The sequence below is a fragment of the Parasteatoda tepidariorum genome, chromosome 1 (assembly GCF_043381705.1).
Source record: "Parasteatoda tepidariorum isolate YZ-2023 chromosome 1, CAS_Ptep_4.0, whole genome shotgun sequence".
Taxonomy (NCBI): domain Eukaryota; kingdom Metazoa; phylum Arthropoda; class Arachnida; order Araneae; family Theridiidae; genus Parasteatoda; species Parasteatoda tepidariorum.
This window is the reverse complement of record NC_092204.1, coordinates 72,574,247-72,595,794: the sequence shown is the minus strand read 5'-3', so window position 1 is coordinate 72,595,794 and position 21,548 is coordinate 72,574,247. Positions and strand designations below refer to the sequence as shown.

Genomic DNA, 21,548 nt, shown 5'->3' with positions numbered 1-21,548 from the left:
GCAAATAACAAAAATTATAAAAACTCTAAATCCTTGCATCCAGTGTTTTCACCCGCATTATCATCAGATACTGGAACCTGAGAATATTCTACATAGAAAAGTTATGTTTCATGCAAAATAAGGCAATCTAAAACAAAATTACAGTAGAATCCCGATCATCCGAGCCCCGGTTATCCGAGTTTCCACTTTAACCGAGCTATCACATATTTTAAGGATTTTCTTTGCTCTAGTTTATTTTTTAAAATACCGCCAAAAAATAAATCGGAATTTTATCTTCCAAACACTCGAGGAAACAAAATCTAACAACTTGATCCCATGAAATGATCGTTAATATTGTCAATAATGAAAATGAACCTAAGGAAGATGATGAAGACAGTGACGATGAAAATCAACATATAAAAATCTCTCACACAGATGAACTTAAAGCTGCCGAAAATGCTTCTGAATACATAGAACAACAGAAAGAGGCGACACCAGCCTTCCTGTTATCCCTAAAAAATGGCGAAACATCGCTGCAGAAAAGCACCAAAGTTATGTAAAACAAAAAACGATTAAGGACTTCTTTTAAGTAAAAACTCTTTAATTCTCGCAAAGTATACTTTCTAAGTTTTTTCAAGTAACCTTTTTAATAATAATAATAGGAATTGTATGTGATATACTCGTATAAATTTTATATTTCTTAAATATATTACATTTATACCAACTCTTTTTCTTTCTTTTTTTATACTCTTCATTTTAACCGAGTTTTTCAGTTATCCGAGTTAGTCTTGGTCCACATTAACTCGGATAATCGGGACTCTACTGTAATTAAATTATCATCAACCAGCCTAAGCATAGCATCGAAACAATGTAGGAAAAGGAATTAGTTAGTAAATAACTAAACAGCATCTGTATATATCGTCTTATTTTTCAGTTTAACAAGAATCACATTAGCTAACACTTTGCTCAAATAGAGTAAAACACTGCAAGTAGACACTTATTAATGTCTATTTCAATTTAAATATATATATGTGTGTATATATATAATAGTAATGTTTAATTTTCATGCTTATTACCTCTAGCTCTACTCCATCTGGAACTGCAACGCCACAACAGTCAAAGTCAATATTTGACCACATTACCACACCAAACATCACTGTTGATACAAATACATCTGAAGTTTTGTCGTCAACCCCTCAAAAAGAAATGTCAGTTGAAGAAAGTTCTGATATGTTGCTAGGTTAGTTAAATGTTTTATAGTACCTGTTAAAAAGTGTTTTCTTTAAGACAAAAACAATTTATATCATTTTTTTTTCTTTTTAACTATATATTACTGAGGAAACTGAAAATAAATGAATGAAAGAGAAATAGCACTCAATGTAACAATTATTATTTTTTTTAAATTGTTGACTTTGAAAAAAATATTTTGTACTTGAAGTTGATTTGGTAAATAATGTGTTTGCATTTAAAAATAATATTTCTGTAGAAGTTTCTTAAATAAATGTTGATTTTTTTTTTGTCGAACTTTATAACTATTTAAAATTTTCTTAATAAAAATGAATATTTATTTTACTAAGACCTGTTTAAGGAAAAATGACAAAAATAATAATAATTTGTTAAATTAATTGTTGGGAAAGTTGTTCTTAATGCATTAATTACTAAACACTTGAATAATGTTCAATGTAAATCAAGTTCCTATATTTATATTTGGTGTTCATATATTTGATCTAGATATGTAGTGTAATACCATTTTTACTTTTTATCATTATCCTATACCTCAATATTTAACATTCCATGAAAAAAATGAAAACTTTGTTTCCATCTGCTTTTAGACAAAGGTCATTCAAATGACCTTCATCTTTCAGCCACAAAATTATTTATATTAGAAACAAAAATAAATAAGTTTCTATGTATGAATCAAAAGAATTTTGATATTAAATCAGTTGTTTTTTATATTTCTAAAAATGAATTTTATTTTAATATCAATTATATAATATCTAAAGATGCAAAAACGAAAGGATTTTATGGTCTTTGTTACAAGTGCTTTTAAAGTTAACTTAAAGTGTTTGCTGAGCTGTAAGATCAAAAGGAAAGCTCCCTGTTAAAAGCTGTTGTGAAACATGATTTTAAAAAAATATTTACTAAGCTATTTTGTTTGCATCTTTTTAGTTTTCAATTTTTCCTGCTTTGGAATGACCTTATTAAAACTTACTTTGAATCTAGCTTTTTAAGTAAGAATTAATCTAGAGCTATTTGGTAATAATTTTGATATCAAATCATATATTGTTTGATTTGGTACAGAAAAATAATAAATACTTTGGTATTCAAGTTAGATCTGCTCTAAACTACAAACTTCACAAAACTTTTTCTGAAAGTTTTTTTCCCCTCTAGTTTTTCAAACTCTTTTTTTTTCTTTGTGAAGACTAAACATATGATATTTTATAATGGTTTACTTCTTATTTTAGATCCTGTTAAAAAATCTGGACAACCTCAACAGAACATTGATAGCATTCATAAAACTGATGAGAAAGTAAATATTGAGGTACTTACTTTTAGTTAAAATCATTTAATATTCTATTAGCATTTAAAGCAGAGCCTTAATCAACTTTTCTTGTGGGATCATTCTTCGTGAACACTAGATACAGGAAAACGATGATAGTGGGTTGATATAAAATATCAAATAATGACTTGAAAATGTAGGAAAGGTAATAAAAAAGTAATAGAATTGGAAAAAAATATGTCTATAATAAGTATAGAAAGATTTAATCAAAAAATCATATAGTTTGTGCAAGCAATGTTTAGAAATCAAAAGGAAGATTAATAAGCACATTTTTTTATTTAAAATATATGGAAATTTTGGTTTGAACACACTTTTCTTTTTACCTCAAACTATAAGTCTTCAACATTTTTAACAGATGGGTGTTTATTTTCTGTAAGTTGGTATTATTCAGAAAATTACTCATTATTTTAAAGGCTCTCTGCAAATGTTGGTACTGATTGTGGTTCTGTTTCACCATCTTCATTACTATCACTGAGCAATCAATTAATGCATAAACATCACGCATGCTGTTTGAGGTGTTTTACCAAACTGTAACAAATCCTAATTTTCTTCTTCATTAATAGCATCTGAAGTCTCTGTTTTTCTTCTCAAGACAAAACAAACTCAATATTTTTTTTTTTAATGTTGGTAGAATTTCTGAACAATAGACACAAGAATTTGTGAGTTTCAAAAACTTTCTGAACTATTATTCATTTTTTAACAAGAGAAAATCAATATTTTTTTTAATGTTGGTAGAATTTCTGAACAATAGACATAAAAATTAGTGAGTTTCAAAAACTATCTGAACAGATATTATTAACTAAGGTTAGTAAAAACGGTTTTAAAAAAAGGTTTATTTTGATTTAAGCAAGGTTTATCTGGTTGTTTAAAACAAAAAGTTAAATAACATGTTAACCCCCAAATTAAAAAAGTATTTCATCAAAATCTTTTTATTTTCGATTTAATATTTTGTTAAAGAATACAGAAATATTCACATTTGCTCATAACTATGTAAACATAATAAAAATATTTAATAACTAAAGATCTTAAATATTTATTATCAATTTATTTTTAAAATTAAAAAAATATTTAAAATTCATAAAATGATGAAAGGAAAAGGAAAAAATGTGGACTGCATAAATATAAATATATAAAGCAGTAAGTGTATGTTTTAGTACTAAATGAATAGAAAAGAAATAAAGAGGTAAGGGAAAATAAAGGGAAGGTTTGAAAAATAAAGAATAAATTTCTTTTTTATTATTTATTTTAACATGATAGAGCTTTATATTTAACAATACTTTAATTAATATATTGCAGCATTAAATAAATTTTTAAAAAAAATACTTTAAAAATATTTTTGCTGAATAAAATATTTTTTTAGCAGTCTTTTTAATATTAATATTAAAAATGTAATTTGAAAACTTTTTTTTTTCAATGGCAGATAATAGACAGTAACAGCATACATAAAAATCGAATAAAAATAAGAACAGAAAATTTGAAAACTACAATAATGAATTAGCATATAGACAGTACATATTTGTTTACTCTGATGGCGGAAAATAATTCTGAAGAAATAAAATTTAGAAAACACCTCATTCCCATTTATACCTTTGACTGTTGCAAAAATAATTTGTTTAACAAGTAGATAAAAATAAACTTTGAGAAATTTGAACTCTTTCACTAATTACATTATTTAACTAATTTCCTTTTACTTCACTCATCATTTATATTTCCTATACCGACTTGTAACAAATATGAACTTTTCCATGTAAATTAAGCCCACTAGGATAAATTTTGAATGACGCTTTTTTATTGTTGTTTAAGATTTTAATTATTCATTTTTATATAAAAAAAACTATATTATTAATCTGAAAAAAATTATTGATTTAGAATTATAAATTTAATTACTTCAGTTTAGTATAATTGCACTTTCTATATCAACCTTCATAATTACATACAAACATGCAGTGCATCCTAACAAAGACACTGTTGGATGCAGTACAGCCTATTTTAACTTTTAACTCTTGCCCCAATAAATTCTACATTCAAATACATACTTATATGATTGCAGTTTTCGCTTAATATTTTTAAAAAAGGAAAATATTTTTTAAATGCATGCCACTTCCTTTGTTAGCGCACTAAGATACTTTTTTACCTTGCCCACCAGAGGCGTATCTAGAGAAAATGGCGCCTATGGCAATCCTCCCTATCGGCTCCCTTCTTAAATATTTTTATTATTCTCTATTGTTTAACACATATCTATTATATCTATACACACCAGCATATATATATATGTATGTGTGTGTGTAATACAGTACTGAAGCGCGTTTGATTTGTCAGTTACCAAGGATTTGCTCGAAAATGGATATGCACAAAGTGATATACTGGATAAGTTCATAATTAATAAAGTTGATATTCAATTATACAATTTTAATGATTTTGGAAAAGTCGCATTTATTTAAGAGGGGGAAAAAAGAGAGAAAGAAACATGAATCGCCATTTTGCGCATATTTTTAGCCACCATGGTAGAAATTATATAAATTATCCAAGAAGTTCTTAATAAACTTATTTATAATAGCATACAATTAAATCAATGATTTCACATAGAATTTTATTACTTCAGTTGAGTATCCATTGTTTTTTATCAAATTTTTACAGAGTTTGTCTATTTTTTTTTGGATAAATAAACATTACTTTATGCTCTATTTAATTCTATTTAGTTAATTAAAAATGGTATTTAAGTAGATTAGAATTCTAAACATTAAAAGCATTTTAGAAACATTAGAATTTTAAAGTAATTAGTTTATTTATATTAAAATTAAAATCACTTCTTTGATCGTTTAAATCAACAAAGCAGATATTTTCTTCTTTTATAATACCCAAATCTAAAAAATTATAATTAATATTATCATCTTGATTACAAAACAAGATTAATTCCTCTGGGTAAATGTTATTTAAAAAAAATTGTGTAACCTTGAAGATTAAAGATAGTTAAATCATCAATAAATCTAAACTAAAAACTAAACTTAGAGGCGCGACAGCCCATAGAGGAACAAAGCCTACTGTGCCCATCTCAGTTAACTTGACCTTGGGCTCTGGGGTGCAGGAGCAGATGTTCTGGTTAGGTGGTCAGTCAAACGCAAAACCCCCAGTGTTTAGTTCCCAAGCATGCTTGGTACTCATTTATCGACCCACTGAAGGAATGAAAGGCTGAGCAATAAATTTAAAAACATATTTAATATTAAGAGCATGATTTTTTTCTTCATAATAGTGCCAAAATAAGTTAGCAAAGAGAGATGAAAAAATAGATCCTTGTGGTAGTCCATCAATTTGAATAAAAATTGTAAAGGTAGTTTAAATTACGAAATATTACGATAAAATTGTAAATTACTTTATTTTTCTTTAAATCCATAGAAATAAGCTAAAAATGTAGTGCATACAATAATTTGAGCTATAAAATCGAATATAAAAACATACTTCCCCTTAGTAAACATGTCATTCATTTTTCATCGAATTTAAGTTTTTGATCTTCAAAATTTTCCCTAGAAGCTTAGATTAGAAAAACAGGTCGAAACTCTGTGAATCGTAATGACACCCTCCACCCCCCTAGTATATTTCCTTTAAATTTTAGCTAAATGGAATATTATTTTTATGTAAAGAAACAAAAATGTAACAATAGTACAATAATAACTGAAAACACATTTAGAAAATCTGCACTAATATTAAAATGTTAAAAACACATATTAATTTCTTTTGTTCATATTCGTCACAATTTTCACATATTTCAAAAAATAAAAAAAAATGAAATAGAGGATAGAAACTTAATTTTTTAAGAAGAAATGTTCTGAATTAATATAATAAATACAAACTGTTTTACAATAATCTATGATAAAAAAAAAATTGCTAAAATAATTACCTAAAAAAAAAATATTATTTTGAGTGGGCATAAAATGTTTTTTAAAGGAAGGTAATGTAATATTATTATTAAATATTTTGAATAGTTCTGAGAATTTTCTATAGTTACGGTTTATTAAAACCAAAGTAGGCTGTTATGTGACCAAATTACTACGTTAAACCTTAGTTAATAAAAATGTCGTTTCTTAAAATTTGCACTCAAGCGGCAATTAGTTGAAAATATTAAAAAGAAAGAAGGTAGAGACGAAATGCACGTTTACAGAAAAAATGATTTAAAGTTCATATGATCAAATTTAATCTTAACACATAGATCGACAAATACATAATTATTAATAAAGTAAATTTTTGCCTTAGCGGTTATTCGTTTAAACATTTAATGATGCACAGACATTTTTTTAAAATTTAAATATTGTCTGGGGTAATAAGTAAGTTTAAAATTTTAAGCGGTTAAAAATTTACCCAATCGAGAACCTTTACATTAAAATGCAACTTCAGTTTACAAGCAACAAATAATTAATTCATCTATAAAATAAAGGATTTAACAATCGATATTTTTTTGACAAAGCCATTATCCGAATAAATCTTTCCAAAATTAATCGAATTTAATTAGGTTTAAAATGCTCTTTTTAAAAAAAGGAGATATAAATCTTTTGAATATTTTGAGGAGAGAGGGTTTTTTGAATTTTTCTAAAAATGCATATGTTTCATAAATAAACAAGCTCGAATTTTTCTATAAGATGTTTATCATTATTTTTTTCTTATTTTCTTAAAATAAAGGGATAATGAAGAAAGAATTATTGTTGTTATTGTGCTGCTTTAATAGATAGTTATAAAATACATATTATAGCCTCAATGATATTTTTTTCCATTTTATTTTAATTATAATGGACAAATAAGATGCTTTGAAATTAAAAAAAATACTAAGTAAGGTCTTGATAAATTTCACAACTCTTTTTTTTCTCAATTTGTAAACAAAAGAATTATTTAAACTTGAGCTTAAGTTATTAATTTAAAATTAAAATTGTGTGTGAATAATATTTCTGTGACTTAAGAAAAAAAAAAAAAGATCAGTTTGAACAATTAACGATACGTTCCTTAATCTATTCATTCAATAAATAAATTAATCAATTAAAAATAAAACTTTTATGAGTGTTTAAACCTAAAATCTATCTTTTAATGAATGAAAAGAAATCTATTTCTCCATAGTTGGCACGCTTAACTGAGCCAATGCTACGTAATTTACACAAAAATATTTACTTATTGCAATAATTTTTCAGGAAACTTGAAAAATTATGTTTCCAACATTTCAAATTTTAACATTCGTTTTTTCTTACCATTAAGACATTGTTTTTAATAATAATACAATAAGGAGCATTTAATTACACGAAGTTCACTTTTTATTACCAAAATATCATTGTGCATATTAAATTACTTTGTTTCATAAAAATAATTCTATACAAAAACAAAATATTCTAATGTAGTAAACGCCCCTCTCAATCTACATATACAGAGATGCAAACTTTCTCTGCTCCATATAGAAAAATATTTTTTATTGAGTGCAAAAGTTACATTTATTGTATGATTCTTTGTTTATTTAATGTAAAACCATTTTCCCTTTCTACATATAAATAATAAATAATTGAAAAAAATCATGTGAAACATAATTTTGTTCCAGGTGAGAATTATAAATTTTACCAGAATTATCTTAAATTCTGCATGGTTTCGTTTTTAACTACCACTGAATAAAATATTTTAAAGAAAGTGGAGCAGTTGGCATTGCTAGAAAGTATATCGATCGCTACAAAATATAACGTGAAATAATAAAGTGAGCATGATTTCAATAAATAAGAAATGATTACTTACAATTTAATCCTTGATTTTAAGAAAATCCTAATACTTCGTTTAAATTACACTTATGGCTGTCTTTTTTTCTTCATAAAAAAAGAATAGATGGGGTTTATTCATTGTTGAGTATTACCATTGGTTTAAGCAAGGCAGAGGCACCTCCTGTTTTTAGTATTTAAATGTTTTGTGACAGTGATTCCCACCATGTGTGGCAAAACCTCCCTTTTTGGAAGGATTTACGCCAATTTACAGCAAGGGTTCTATTTGTATATTCAACAAATTCGAAAGCCGCTTTTCAAAGTGATTTTCACCCCTGATAAAATTTAAGATCTACAAGCATTTAAGGGTATGATAATTGGGCTAAACTAGACAGGGACACTCCATGGTTTTCACATTTCTTTGCCCTCTGTCACCACCAAAGGGCTATTCTCTGCCTGCAGGTGTTCTATTCATCCCCAGATAATTGCCCTTTAACATCCTGGTAATGTGATATGAAGAGATGTTTATCTTGTCTTTTTGCTTATGGTACTGGAAAAATAAAGATTTATCTGAGGATCCCATCATTGGAAGTTTTTATTCTGCATTCTGGAGAGTTTTCTAAATGATTCTTTTCAATGTTTTATTTATTTTTTTTAAATTTTTATTATTGTTTTTAAAATTTGTATTTGTATGTAAGTGAAATTTATTTTTTTAAAACAAACAAAATATCAAAATATTTTGAAAAAAACAAAGAAACGTTGGTGTTGGTTGATTTTGCGCCTTTTTCAAATAATGCGTCCATGGCTCTCGCCCCGCCTGCCATACCCTAGATACGCCACTGTTGCCCACATACATTTTATCACCAAATCTTTCTTAAATGTCACCAAAAAATTTAAAACCATTTAATGCTTTTCCTTGCAAATACATTTTATCCGTAAAGGAAAAAATTTGTCATTTAATTAAACTTTCGAAGCCTGAATTTTCAATAATTTGGATCTAACTAATGATGTTTATAAAAATTTTATGATTAATTAATATATAAACTAAATTAATGTATTAACTAAATTAATCAATAATAAAATATAATGAAAGATTTTTTTTCCTTCATGTATTTTTAACACTTCTTTATTGATTTTTCTTTCTTATACAAATTATTAAAACCATTTGTAATAAGTCATTTTAAATTAAATAAGGAAATTACTTACATTTTTTTTTCTCTATAGACTAGTCAAGATGAAATTGTAAAACCCTCCATGGATTTTTTCAAAGCTATATTTGAAAATTCATCCTCGGATGATGAGGATATTTCTGAAATGGATACGAAACAAACTGAATCAACGGAAAAAGCGGAAACTGACAAAGTCATTCCATCAAACACTTTAACTGAAGATATTTCAAAGGCAAATTCTTTGGAAAATAAAAACCTTCCCAAAAAAAGTGGGTTTGGTGTGTTTGCTAATTTAGATTTAGATGCACTGAATCAGAGAAATTTGCCCAAAAAGGATGAGCTTATTGTTGAAGAAAAGCCAACAACTAACAGTACAAACAATGCTTTGAATAATGACAAAGATGTGTCCAATGAAACAAAAACTAAAGAAGCACAACAAGATGACATTTATGGTCCTGCATTACCACCTAATTATTCTGGTATGCATTTTTTTATTTGCATATTTTAATGCCTATTTTAAATAATACGCTCATTATGTGTCGTACCATTTCAAATCTCATTATTGAGTTGAAGTTTCATTCAAAATGTATGTACATAATTAGATTTAAATATGTCATCTGTTTTGCAATATCTATATCAAAATGTATCTTTCATGAATAAATATCTATATAAATTGCTTAAATGCAAAATCATTGCAAGAGCATCATAATCCTAATATGTAAATGAAACTAAAACAGGTTGAATGTCTAGAATTCCTTTTTCATAATCTTTAAAATTCATGCTTTTACTTTGCTACTTTTGTTTTAACAATGTTTTTTTTCTGCTAAGTTAAACAATGAAAAAAAAAATCAAAGCTCTTGTCGCCATGGTAACAGTAATGTCTCCTTGAAATTTTGTTTCTCCTGGGTAGCCTTTTCATCTAAGAAAATTTTATTTGACGATTACACTGAAACTGCGAATTTGACTGTCAGAAAAAATTAGATTTCATCCAGGGATTTTTTTTAGACTTCCACTTATGTAGTGTTATATCCCACAATTTTTTTACCTTTTTGTTTTTATTGAAAAGCCTAGTGGGTGTAGGGTTTAAGAGATATGTTTTTAAAAATTAAAATTTCTTGAGGTAAGATTTTATTCTTATTCAACTAAACAACAAATATTTGTCTTCTCATGGCTTTAAGCATCACTGAACTCAGTGAGTAATGGTATTAAGCGTCAATCTTTGAGTGTTTTTATTGAAAAAGTAACCTCTGAAAACTTATTTTTGGCAGCAAATGCCAAGAGTGCTCAACAGCTTTTTTTAATCATTTAAAATTTTCAATTTTTGAAAATAGTGCCCTCTGCTAAATATGATTCAGTTGACCTGCTATAAAATCTATAACATTTCCACTATGCTTTCCGGTATCTTGTCATTTTGCATTAGCTGTATTAATATCATTTCAAAGAAAGAAAGTCGTATTTTAGAGCTTAAGTGCTATTCATGTTATAAATTCAGCAGCATATTTTTTAGTACTTTGTTCTAAGTAATATACTATATTTCTCTTAAGGTAAAATTTTCTTAATTTTTTTTTATTAAGTCTTTTGCTTTAAAGTACGAATGGTTTTACTTTCCAGAACTCTCTGAAGGAAGCAGTTTGAAGTATCAAAGTAAGAAGCATAAATTGAAACATAAACATAAGCATCATAAAAACAAAGTAAGTATTGTTTTAGAAACTGTTTAAATAAATAAATAACTTATACTACAATATCTTGAAAAAATTAATTCATCTGAATCAGTGGTTCCTGAAATTTTTTGTCTTGTAGACCCCTCGTCATGTTTTTCAGTTTTGAGTAGACTCCCTGCTTACCTGATATTGATTTTTTGTAAATTCATCAATTTCAAATGTATTTTTGTCACCTGGTATAGTGCTACTCACTGTGAAAGATTTAAATTTCTAACTGTTATGAAGGGTAGCGTGAAAAACTTAAGAAAAAAACGCATGTTCATTTTATACATTTCTTAATTAAATTCAAAAAAAATTTATTTAATTAATATGTAAATGGAATAAAATAGTGCGCTATAAAACTTGTACTCCGCTACTGTTATTTTAATTGCGGAAATAAGTTTGTATACAAAGCCGTAGTATAGTGTATTGTCAGTCTGTTTATTACGTTTTCACATAAAAACTAAGCAACAAATCTCCGTGATCTTGTGCGCAGATAAAGTTGGAGGTCTACCTAGCTAAAGAGTTGACACATGCTAGGCTGCAATTTACTGCGAAAAATAAGGTTTTGTTACAAAATAAAACCTTACACACAGAAAAAATAAAAATGTACGCAGGCGGAGCTGCAGGCAACTGCTAGTTTATAATAATTCAGTTTCATATATCAAAAAATAATCCTAATAACTTAAATTTTAATAAAATTTTTACATCATAGCTACTTTTATAAATTATGTAGAATGTAGTATGTCTTTATATTATTAGGTAGTATAATGTAAGTAAATATGTACTATCAGACTATGTTGATTATTCCATTCATGAAATGCCAAAATTAAAAGTCACAACCTGCTTATATGAGAGCCGCTATCGTTGACCCCCATTTTCATTTCATGGATCCTCAATTTTTTTTCACTTGACATGGACCCCTTGCAGGTTGTCGTCGACCCCTGGGGGTCGATATGGACCACTTTGGGAATTACTGATCTAAATGCACAAAATTTTACTTATACACTCTTTCTTATGTGTTAACTTAATTTGGCATTAATGTAACCTGAAAGTTGGCATTAATTTAACCTTAGGAAAAGTAATATTGTGTCAAGGATCTATAGTTCTCCAATTCCTTAACTGCAGTAATGGAAAATATTTATCATGAGGTAGTTTTAAAGTATAGATCACTATTTCAATAACTAGAAAACTTAGCTCGCAATTTTTGCAATATTGAATTTTATTTAAATGATTATATAACTAGTACTATTATAAACTTCAGATTCTGCAAATGAATAGCATTCATTTTTTTTTCTTTTTAAAACAAGTCAAGTAATTCTAAATGAAAGAATTATTAAATTGAAAGTTATTATTTAGCATTAAATTTAGTAACATTTAAAAATTTATTTCAGGAATAATAATAATGTTTTGTGGATACACTTTAAATTTCATGACTGAAAACATCATATTTCCATAGATTACATCTACAAATAACTGATTAGCATTAATCAAGTTAAGCTGGTGAAAAGTATAGTGTTGTTTATCAATATAGTTAGTAACATAATAATATTGATTTTTATTTTTTAAGAGTAAAAAGAAGAAGAAAAAGAAAAGTTCTCATAAAAGCACTGAGGAATACTCTTCAGACGCTGAAGATGATATTAGCCCAGCAATTATTCTTGAAAAGTATGTTATTGATTAAAAAGATTTACGTAAAAAAATGTTTTGCTTAATTTATACTTATCTCTATAAAATTTATAATACCTTATAAGTTTTGCAAAGTAGTGTGAAAGTTAATAAGTTATACAATAAAACCTCAATCTACTGTTTCTCATGGAACCATTCATTATGATCATTATTATCAGATACAGGAAAACAATGAATGCAGATCAACGTGAAAAAATCAAATATTTGACTTTCAAATATTTGATATTGAAATACATAAACTTTCAACATTTGTAACTGATTGCTGTTCATTCTTTGTAAGCTCATGTGAACACAGAAAATTCGTTATGTTGGCACTGGTGGTTCCATTTCACCATGTCCATTGCTATCATTTGGTCCTTTTTTAGTTTCTGCAACGAGTTCTGGAACAGAAAACTCCAAAACTTTCAGCATTTTCATCACGTGGTGATTGAGGCATTTTCCCTAAGCTGTAATATATCCTCATTTTTTTCATCATTAGGCTTCAGAAATTGCTTTTTTTCTCATGAAACCATTATAAATTTTCTTATTTTTTTAATGGTAGTAGAGTTTCTAAACGGTTGACTTGGGAATCTGCTAGTTTCAAAAACGATCTAACAGGTATTATTAACTTTATAAGAAAAGAATTTGTGATAGGACTGTTAAAACTAGATGATACATTTGAAAAAACAAAAGATGAGGAATAGTGGATCAAAGTTCAACTGTACAAAGCTTCAATTCTGTATGTTTTACTACAAAATTGTTTTAAATTTACATTGTGAATAATAATTATATTTAATGAAAATTTGTTTAATTTATTTGAAATTATTGGCCCTCATAAATTAAAAATTAATAAATATATTAATAGAAAAAAGAGGGACAGAGATATATGATCCAAACATAAAATGGCAGTTTTTTAAAATAGCATCTTTTTATGTTAATTTAACAAGAGTTCATTAGAATATTTATTTCTTTGAAATTTTCAATGGTCAAATTCTGTAATAGAGAGCTAGTGGAGTGTAATCCAATTGTCTAATTTATTGCTATACATAAAGAGTTGAAAAGGAATTTGCTTCAACCCCAGATATCAACAATGTGCGCCTTCTCTATTTTTATGAAGAAAAAAAAGGAAAATTCTTATTTGTGATCGAAAACACTATATAGCACTGTACCAATTATATTTTTTATTGTTACTTTTTCATTGAAATAAAAATTCATAGGAAATATGCATAGGAAATTGAGAATTGAATTTGAGTAATTAATGTATCTTGATTTGATCAGTGCAGTAGTAATGGCCCCAAAGTTTCTAAAAATAAGAAATTCAATATTAATACCAAGTTTTTTTTTTATATTAATTTTTATCAGGGTTGGCACAGTATTTACCATGGGAGGTTAATTGACTAAAAAAAATACATTTGTTCTCTCCAAAATTTTTTACTGTTTTGAAAGGAAAACCTATGTTTATTTCAGTGTTTACCATTTTTAATGATAGAAAATTCTTATTCTTTCTGCCTTTCCTGTGAAAATCATAAAAAAGTGCCTTTATATTTGCAGTATTGTGAATCAAAACTTGCACTTTGCTATGATATTCTTATAAGCATTGAACATGGTTACGTTTTTGACATGATAGCTGCAAAAAACTAATTAAAACAGTCAAAAACTTGGGCTGATTGTCACTTTTAAGTATAGATTTATGCCTATAATTAATTATATTTGAGAGAAATTAAATTACTGTTTTGAATAAAAGAAACCAATTTTCACTTTATTTTCTTTTCACTTTTATCGTTTTAGTTTATTTGAGAGCTCAAATCTTAAGGAATTTCAAAATTATTATTGTGGTTTTTATATTGTCAAGAAAAAAATATTTTATTTCATGGCCAAAAAAAAAATTTTTTATGGTGAACGTAAACTACATTAATCTTTACATAACTGCATGAAATTCAAATTAAACATTAGATCTTTTTATTAATTTATGAAACGAATTGATCAAAGGAAAAGATATTAATAAAAGCATAAAATTTCAAAATATTAACAAAGGATTCTGAGCAATTTGCACTTTTAGTTCACTTAGTTTCATATTGTCTTGTTTTTTTATCTGTTATGGAATGATGGCATCTATAATTATTAGAATATTTAAAGTTTTTTTTTTTATTTCATTTTTTTCACGCAATTTTACAGAGCTTACAGCAGATTTTTAGTTAGCATATCCTTCCTGCACAATTGTAAACACAAAAGTCAGTATTTTACTTGGACGTAACTTATAATAATTTTAGAAAACCTTTAAATTTTTCACACTTATTTCCCTTTTAACTTTAAAAAAAATGTTTTTTCCCAACTTGTTACCTTAATTTATAATATATTAAAAACTTTGGGATCATAAAATACTTGAAATTAAAAATTTACGCATCTTTTTTTTCCCCCAATCGTTTGCAATCGATGTATTTTTGATGTAAAATGACTCATTATATTCATTTTTACATTTCAGGTTCAAAAAACTGCAGAAGAAAATGTGATATGCACGAGAATTGTATATTTATGTACATTATGTAAATATTTTTGTTTCTAAATGAATATATTTATATTGATAATAATTTTGAAATTTTATCAATTTAATTAAGTGGTGCTTTATCTTTTTTTCCTATGTAAAGCAATACTAAATTTGAAAATAAAAATACATTGAAGGTAATAATTCTTCTAATTTTTTTTCTATTTTTTAACTTGTTAATTCTTTTTTTCTTTTCTTTTAAAGCAAACATTTTTCTACTTCATGTATCAATCATATTTATAAAATTCATCATTGCTTTTTTTTAACTTTTATTAAATCTACTGCTATACTTAGTGGTGTACAGAGGTGTAATCAACCTTTCTTCTCAATTAAAAAAATTAGGGCTTATTGAAATTTATGCAAGAAAATATATATATATACATTTACTATTATGTTGAACATTTGTTAAAACATTACTTATTTAAAAAGAATTTAGTTTTCATTTTTTCTACCAAGGCTAAAATAGATATTATGTTCAATCAAATATTAAACTTTGGATTCTTACGATACTATATAGATTATAATTAATTAATTATATAAGTTTTAAAATATGCTCAAATTATACTTTTTTCAAATGAACATAATGTTTTTATGTTTATAATACTAATTTTTGATCAATTTAGAGCCACAGAAATAGGGAGTACTAGTAGTCTATGAATGTGGTCCCAATAGGTTCAATTAAATAATCTTAATTTTTGTTTTCTTTTTGCATATTTTAGTATATTTGTATTAGTAATTGTATGAGTGTTAAATTTCAATTATAAAACTTGCTTAGATAATTTCACAAATAACAGCTAAGCATGCATTGCAAAAATTTATGTTTGAATTTTGTGTCAGTTGATGACTAAAAGTTGTTAGTGAAAAAGTTTTTTTGAAGAGTTAAACTACTTGCTAAACCTCACTTTCTTGTTTCTGGTCTCAGTTGCAAATATGACTTATCCACTGTATAAGTAAGCAGATTAAATTTTGATGTGACTGCTCTTGTTATGGAGAATGTTCAGCTAAGAAGTTGATTTTTTCCTGTTATTTTTACCATTATTTTTTAAATTGTAACTATAATGCTATAAAAAAATGAAAAAAAAATTAAATAAAATTAGAGGCAATGATTATGCGAAAACTTATATATACATAGGCTCAGGGGATAGACCGTTGGCCTCTTGATGAGGTGAACCGTGCTTGAATCCCATCGGTAGCTGGTCTATACGAATTCCGCACCTGGCTCACACTGACCACAATGCTGACGTAAAATATCCTCTGTGGTTGACGGATCATGGGTTAGAGTCCCCTTGTCATCAGATTAACTGTTGGAGGTTTTGTGGTTTTCCTCTCCATGTAAAAAAATGTGGGTTAGTGGCACTATAAAGCCCTCCACGAAGGCGAATTTTCCCATTACTTGATCCCGGAGTACATTTGTCTTCTGGATTGAGTTAAAAATTACTAGGCTACGGAATTGAATATTGGTAGCCATTAACTTAAATTTGGGTCGACTGTTCTACAACTGTTATAGAAATTTTTAAAAAAAAGAACCTATACATATTTACAGGAATTAATCCTTATCTCTTTCAGAAAATCGATGTTAAAATGCATCTTTTGTATTCCTATCTCTTCTTTTAGAAAATAGATATTTGAAAGTTTAAGTTTCCTTGAACACGTTAGAATTTATCCTTGATATTAGTGACAAAAATAATATAAACACTGTATGATCATTTAAACTTTTATGATTAAATGAAAGGATTAGAAACAATGATGTCAATTTGGTGATAATCTGTTTAAAGTAGAAACTATGAACATTTCAGGACACATATTTGTGCTATTAAAGTCTTTTTGTGACTCAGTGTTTTAATTTTGTCATCTGGTTTTGAATTCTAAATCTCCTAGTTTAAGCCATATGGTGGAAGTTGCCTTCCTCCCTTACTCAAAGGTAGAAAGTGACTTGAGTTTCAAAGGCAATATTACAAAAAGTAATGAAGGTGAAAAACATTGACCTACATTTTCGTGAATAGGAAAGATTGAAAAAATTATTAGTATTTTTTTTTTTAATTGATCACTCCGATTCTTAAACACGAAAAATCGATTTGAAGTATGAGAAGCCGACGTTACATGTTAAAAGCAAAATTGAGGAGTCTGCTTGGTTCAACACTTTTCTCCCGGCAATCACGATTAGGCAAGCGACTTTCTGATCATTTGAGCTCGCCTCGTGTTCTTTGTTCGCCAAGGCCAAACCACCCAACGAATTTTTTAAGTAATGGAATTTTTCGAGATTTGACAATTCGGTATTTTTATGTACTGCATCCTCAAACTGTGACCAAAATTCAAGCCATGAACCGGGGTCTCCAAAATATTTAGTCAGGGTTAATTTCGGCAAAGAAATAAATTTTTTGTGTTCTGTTATAGGAACTCTATTCAATGAACTTTGCGGTAAATTTTCGTTACTAGAAACCGACTGACATTCTTCATTAATCTTATCAAGTTTTTGTTTAATTTTACCTTTCCATTTTAAAATTTTCTCCGAATATTCATCAACCGTAATTATTTCCCTTTCGATTTCGTCAACGGAAACGAATGCCTCTATCTCTATGTTAAGTTTCAAAAACTCATTTTCCTTTTCAATTAATTGATCATATAAAGTTTTTAATTCTTCATTTTTATTCTCATCATCTAAGCTTTCATCCTTAAGACAGGTTTCTATCTTATTTAGAGGTTTAGTTGTTAATGACCGATATGTCGTTCTCTTTTAAATAGATTTTTTCTTCAAATTTTCATCAATTTCAACTGTCTCATTAATATCACTGACCGACATGGTTATTTAAATTCAATTCTACTCAAGTTTCAAAAACAATAAGTGACGTTCTACATTAATTCTATATAAGTTTAAATTTCAAGCAAAGTCACTATATTAATTCAAAATCAAAGTGAAATTCACTTACATGAGTTATCAATGCCCCACGTTGGGCGCAACATAATAAGACAACTTCATTGAGACAAAGCACATAGAGAACTACACTACATATACATAAAGCAAAATTAAATATTTACTAATCACGTGACTTGGTGCTGTTATCTATATTTCATTTTGAAAACTACTTTAAACATAAACACATAACATTTGCAAGCTGTGAGAGCTCCAGAAAATTCTGATGAGCTGAGATCATCGAGACTCGACGTTTGTCTCGAGCGCCAAGAAATTTTCTAAAGCTTTAGCCACCAAAATATTTATCTCATCGAGACGAGTCTATAGACACCCAACATGATATACTTTGCTTGAAAAGTTAAAAATGTACCACGGTTGGTCCAACTGAAAAAAAGGCCACCAAAATCTTTCTCTCATCGAGACAAGTCTATAGAAACCCAACACGATATACTTTGCTTGAAAATTTACAAATGTACCGTGGTAGGTAGAACTGAAACGGAGGCTACCAAAATCTTTATCTCATCGAGACGAGTCTTTAGACACCAGACATGATATACTTTGCTTGAAATGTTAAAAAATGTGCCATGGGGGGTCCAACTGAAACGGAGGCTACCAATATCCTTATCTCATCGAGATGAATCTATATACACCCAACATGATATGCTTTGCTTCAAATTTTAAAAAATTTACCATGGGGGTGCAACTGTAACGGAGGCTACCTAAGCCATTATCTCATCGAGACGAGTCTATAGACACCAGACATGATATGCTTTGCTTGAAATTTAAAAAAATGTACCGTGGGGGGTCCAACTGAAACGGAGGCTACCAAAAACCCTATCTCATCGGGACGAGTCTATAGACACCAGACATGATATACTTCGCTTGAAATTTTTAAAAAATGTACCATGGGGGGTCCAACTGAAACGGAGGCTACCAAAATCCTTATCTCATCGAGAAGAGTCTATAGACACCTAACATGATATGCTTTGCTTGAAATTTTAAAAAATGTACCATGGAGAGTCCAACTGAAACGGAGGCTACCAAAATCTTGAACTCATCGAGACGAGTCTATAGACAGCAACATGATACGTTTTGCTGGAAAATTTAAAAAATTACCTTGGGGGTCCAATGGACCCAGGGCCAATGTTGATTTCATCCAGACGACTCTATAGACACGTTATACTTTGCGCGAGGTGCGCCCTCTTTCGAAAACTTATAGTCGCTTTTGATTGGTTAAAATTTTTCAAAAGCGGGTTTAAAAGGCGTTCACTTACAGTTGGATATCAGTCGTTGCCGCTCTAGCCTCCTGAGATGAAGTCTGAAAAATTCGAAGATTAACTCGACTCGCCGATCACAGCGCAAAGTCTTGCCGAAGTTTACCGACTGACATGCCGTGGCTCCTGGTATTATTTTCCGGGACGATCTGCAGTATTAGTTTTCGAATTTGGTTAGATTTAGATTTATAATTAGTTTTAAGTTAAATGATGGTACCTCACCCGCACTAGTGTGGATCTAGTGATCTTTTTGCCGTTTGGATGACCTTGAAAATGGACTTAGAGGGGGGACAGTGAATTGAAAAAAAATTTCTTAAAAACATTTTTAAACCTAGAGACAAGCTACACATGAGTCAACAACCTTGAAAGGAAAAAAAAGACGCCCTCTGTTGAAAACTGAAAGTCGCTTTTGATTGGATAAAATTTTTCAGAAGAGGGTTTAAAAGGCGTTCATGCACAGTTGGAAATCAGTCGTTGCCGCTCCAGCATCCTGAGAAGTCTGAAAAACTCAAAGCTTGACTCGAACCGCCGAAAGTTGTCGACTGCATAGCATCATGGCAAGCATGCATCCAATCATTTCTACTGATGAGGACTGTAGTGAATTGGGGAACATATTTGCTCAAGTTCAATCCAATGCTTCTGACAAAAAAGACGAGGACATGGAAATTCTTTCATTACTCCCGCCAACTTCCGTTGATCAACCAGTTTCGACAGAGCATCTGGCTTTAGTACAGTCCTACGATTCTGCCAAAAATGATATGTGCCAAAAAATGTCAGACCCGAGAAAGCGTCCCAGAGATTCTAACCCTGATACCTTTGCTCGCAAGCGTCCCTCATGCATACCTCATAGAATGGATTTTTCTAGACATTCTACCTTCCTTCCCTATCCTTCGAGGTTTTGTGGGATGCCTCGCAATCAGCTACCACTAAAATACTACCGTGGCCATCACAAAAATTCGTTTGCAGTCCTGTGTCTGCTCTCAGACGGATTTACCATCACAAATGGCTATGTTTACAAGTCTAGCGACGGACCCATTAAGAAGCATGTGCTCTTTGAAAAACTTTCAAGCATGAACGCAACGACCCTCGTCTTAACAGACTCCACGACAGGGAAATCATGGGTCGCCATCCTCAAAACTTGGCCGAAGTATCATCCAGTCTACGATATAAAGACTGTTACACTGGATACTTTGCCTGAGCCCATTGGAAGATGTGACTCTTGCGGTCGAGAGAAGTGTCACCGTTGGATCGCAGTGATGGGTGGTATTTCACGCTACCTGAATATGTACTTTAATCCAATATATCATTGATTCTGTTAAATGTCTGTAAAACAATTTTGATTAGATCAATAAAAAAATTATCTTGAGCAAAATGTCTCATCATTGAAAAAAAGGGGGGGAAATTATTATGCAACGTGCAACAGAAAACGGCAAAAATATATAAGCAATTGTTTCTCAAAAACGAAAAAATTCCTGAGGAGTGAAACGTTGGATTTTCACATGGAAATTTGAAAAATGAAGAAAATGCAAAACATATTCATTTTCGAGTCTGTGAAAGTTGATTAACTGATTAGATAAACCAAATAATGTATAAAAAATAAAATCGAAAAATGTATTTAAGAGCTATCAAAATAAGACTCTGAGTTTTAAAGTTTGATTTTAAACTTTGATTTTTAAACTATTCAAGGTATCAAAGGGATTGGTACCTTGAATAGTTTAGAAATCGTTGATGGAAGAGTCAGACTTTTAAACTCAGAACCTTAAATCAGCATGTTTTTGCAGTCTCAATTACATAATTTTTTCTCATTTTTCAACAATATATATGTAAAAAAATTTACCCAAGTCAAAAAATTGTCAGCTTCAGCTCTCGACATATTTTCTTCAGACCCATTTTACAAATGGTTTGTCCTCACAGTGATACCCCCCCCCCCCCCNCCCCCCCCCCCCCATGTTGATGTGATGTTGCCAAATCCTCTGGATCGAGATGATTATGTTTTTTCGACCTGTCACGTGACATCCTAAAAGTGTG

The 21,548-nt window shown here is 28.8% G+C and overlaps 1 protein-coding gene and 1 long non-coding RNA gene across 5 annotated transcripts in view; one reads left to right on the top strand and one right to left on the bottom strand.

Annotated features, from left to right (window-relative positions):
• The window catches only part of LOC107447978 (G patch domain-containing protein 1), a 37,736-nt gene extending 22,257 nt beyond the window's left edge, over positions 1-15,479 (top strand). For 2 of the 3 annotated variants that reach the window (XM_016063034.4, XM_043041488.2), the window contains 6 exons: positions 1,062-1,219; positions 2,445-2,521; positions 9,481-9,904; positions 11,037-11,116; positions 12,696-12,793; positions 15,276-15,479. In XM_016063034.4, the coding sequence (XP_015918520.1) occupies positions 1,062-1,219; positions 2,445-2,521; positions 9,481-9,904; positions 11,037-11,116; positions 12,696-12,793; positions 15,276-15,303 (865 nt within the window). In that variant the 3' untranslated portion in view covers positions 15,304-15,479. The remainder of the gene's footprint in view (positions 1-1,061; positions 1,220-2,444; positions 2,522-9,480; positions 9,905-11,036; positions 11,117-12,695; positions 12,794-15,275) is intronic. The other variant, XM_043041496.2, reaches the window with a different exon arrangement.
• Positions 1,110-21,426, bottom strand: LOC122269270 (uncharacterized). 2 transcript variants are annotated; one of them, XR_006225094.2, is made up of 3 exons: positions 21,358-21,426; positions 2,530-2,614; positions 1,110-1,242 (listed from the first exon to the last, which is right to left on the bottom strand). It is a non-coding gene; the product is annotated as an uncharacterized lncRNA (long non-coding RNA). The 2 variants fall into 2 exon arrangements; XR_011636980.1 differs by lacking the exon at positions 21,358-21,426 and adding an exon at positions 9,463-9,566.
• Positions 21,427-21,548: the final 122 nt, after the last annotated feature.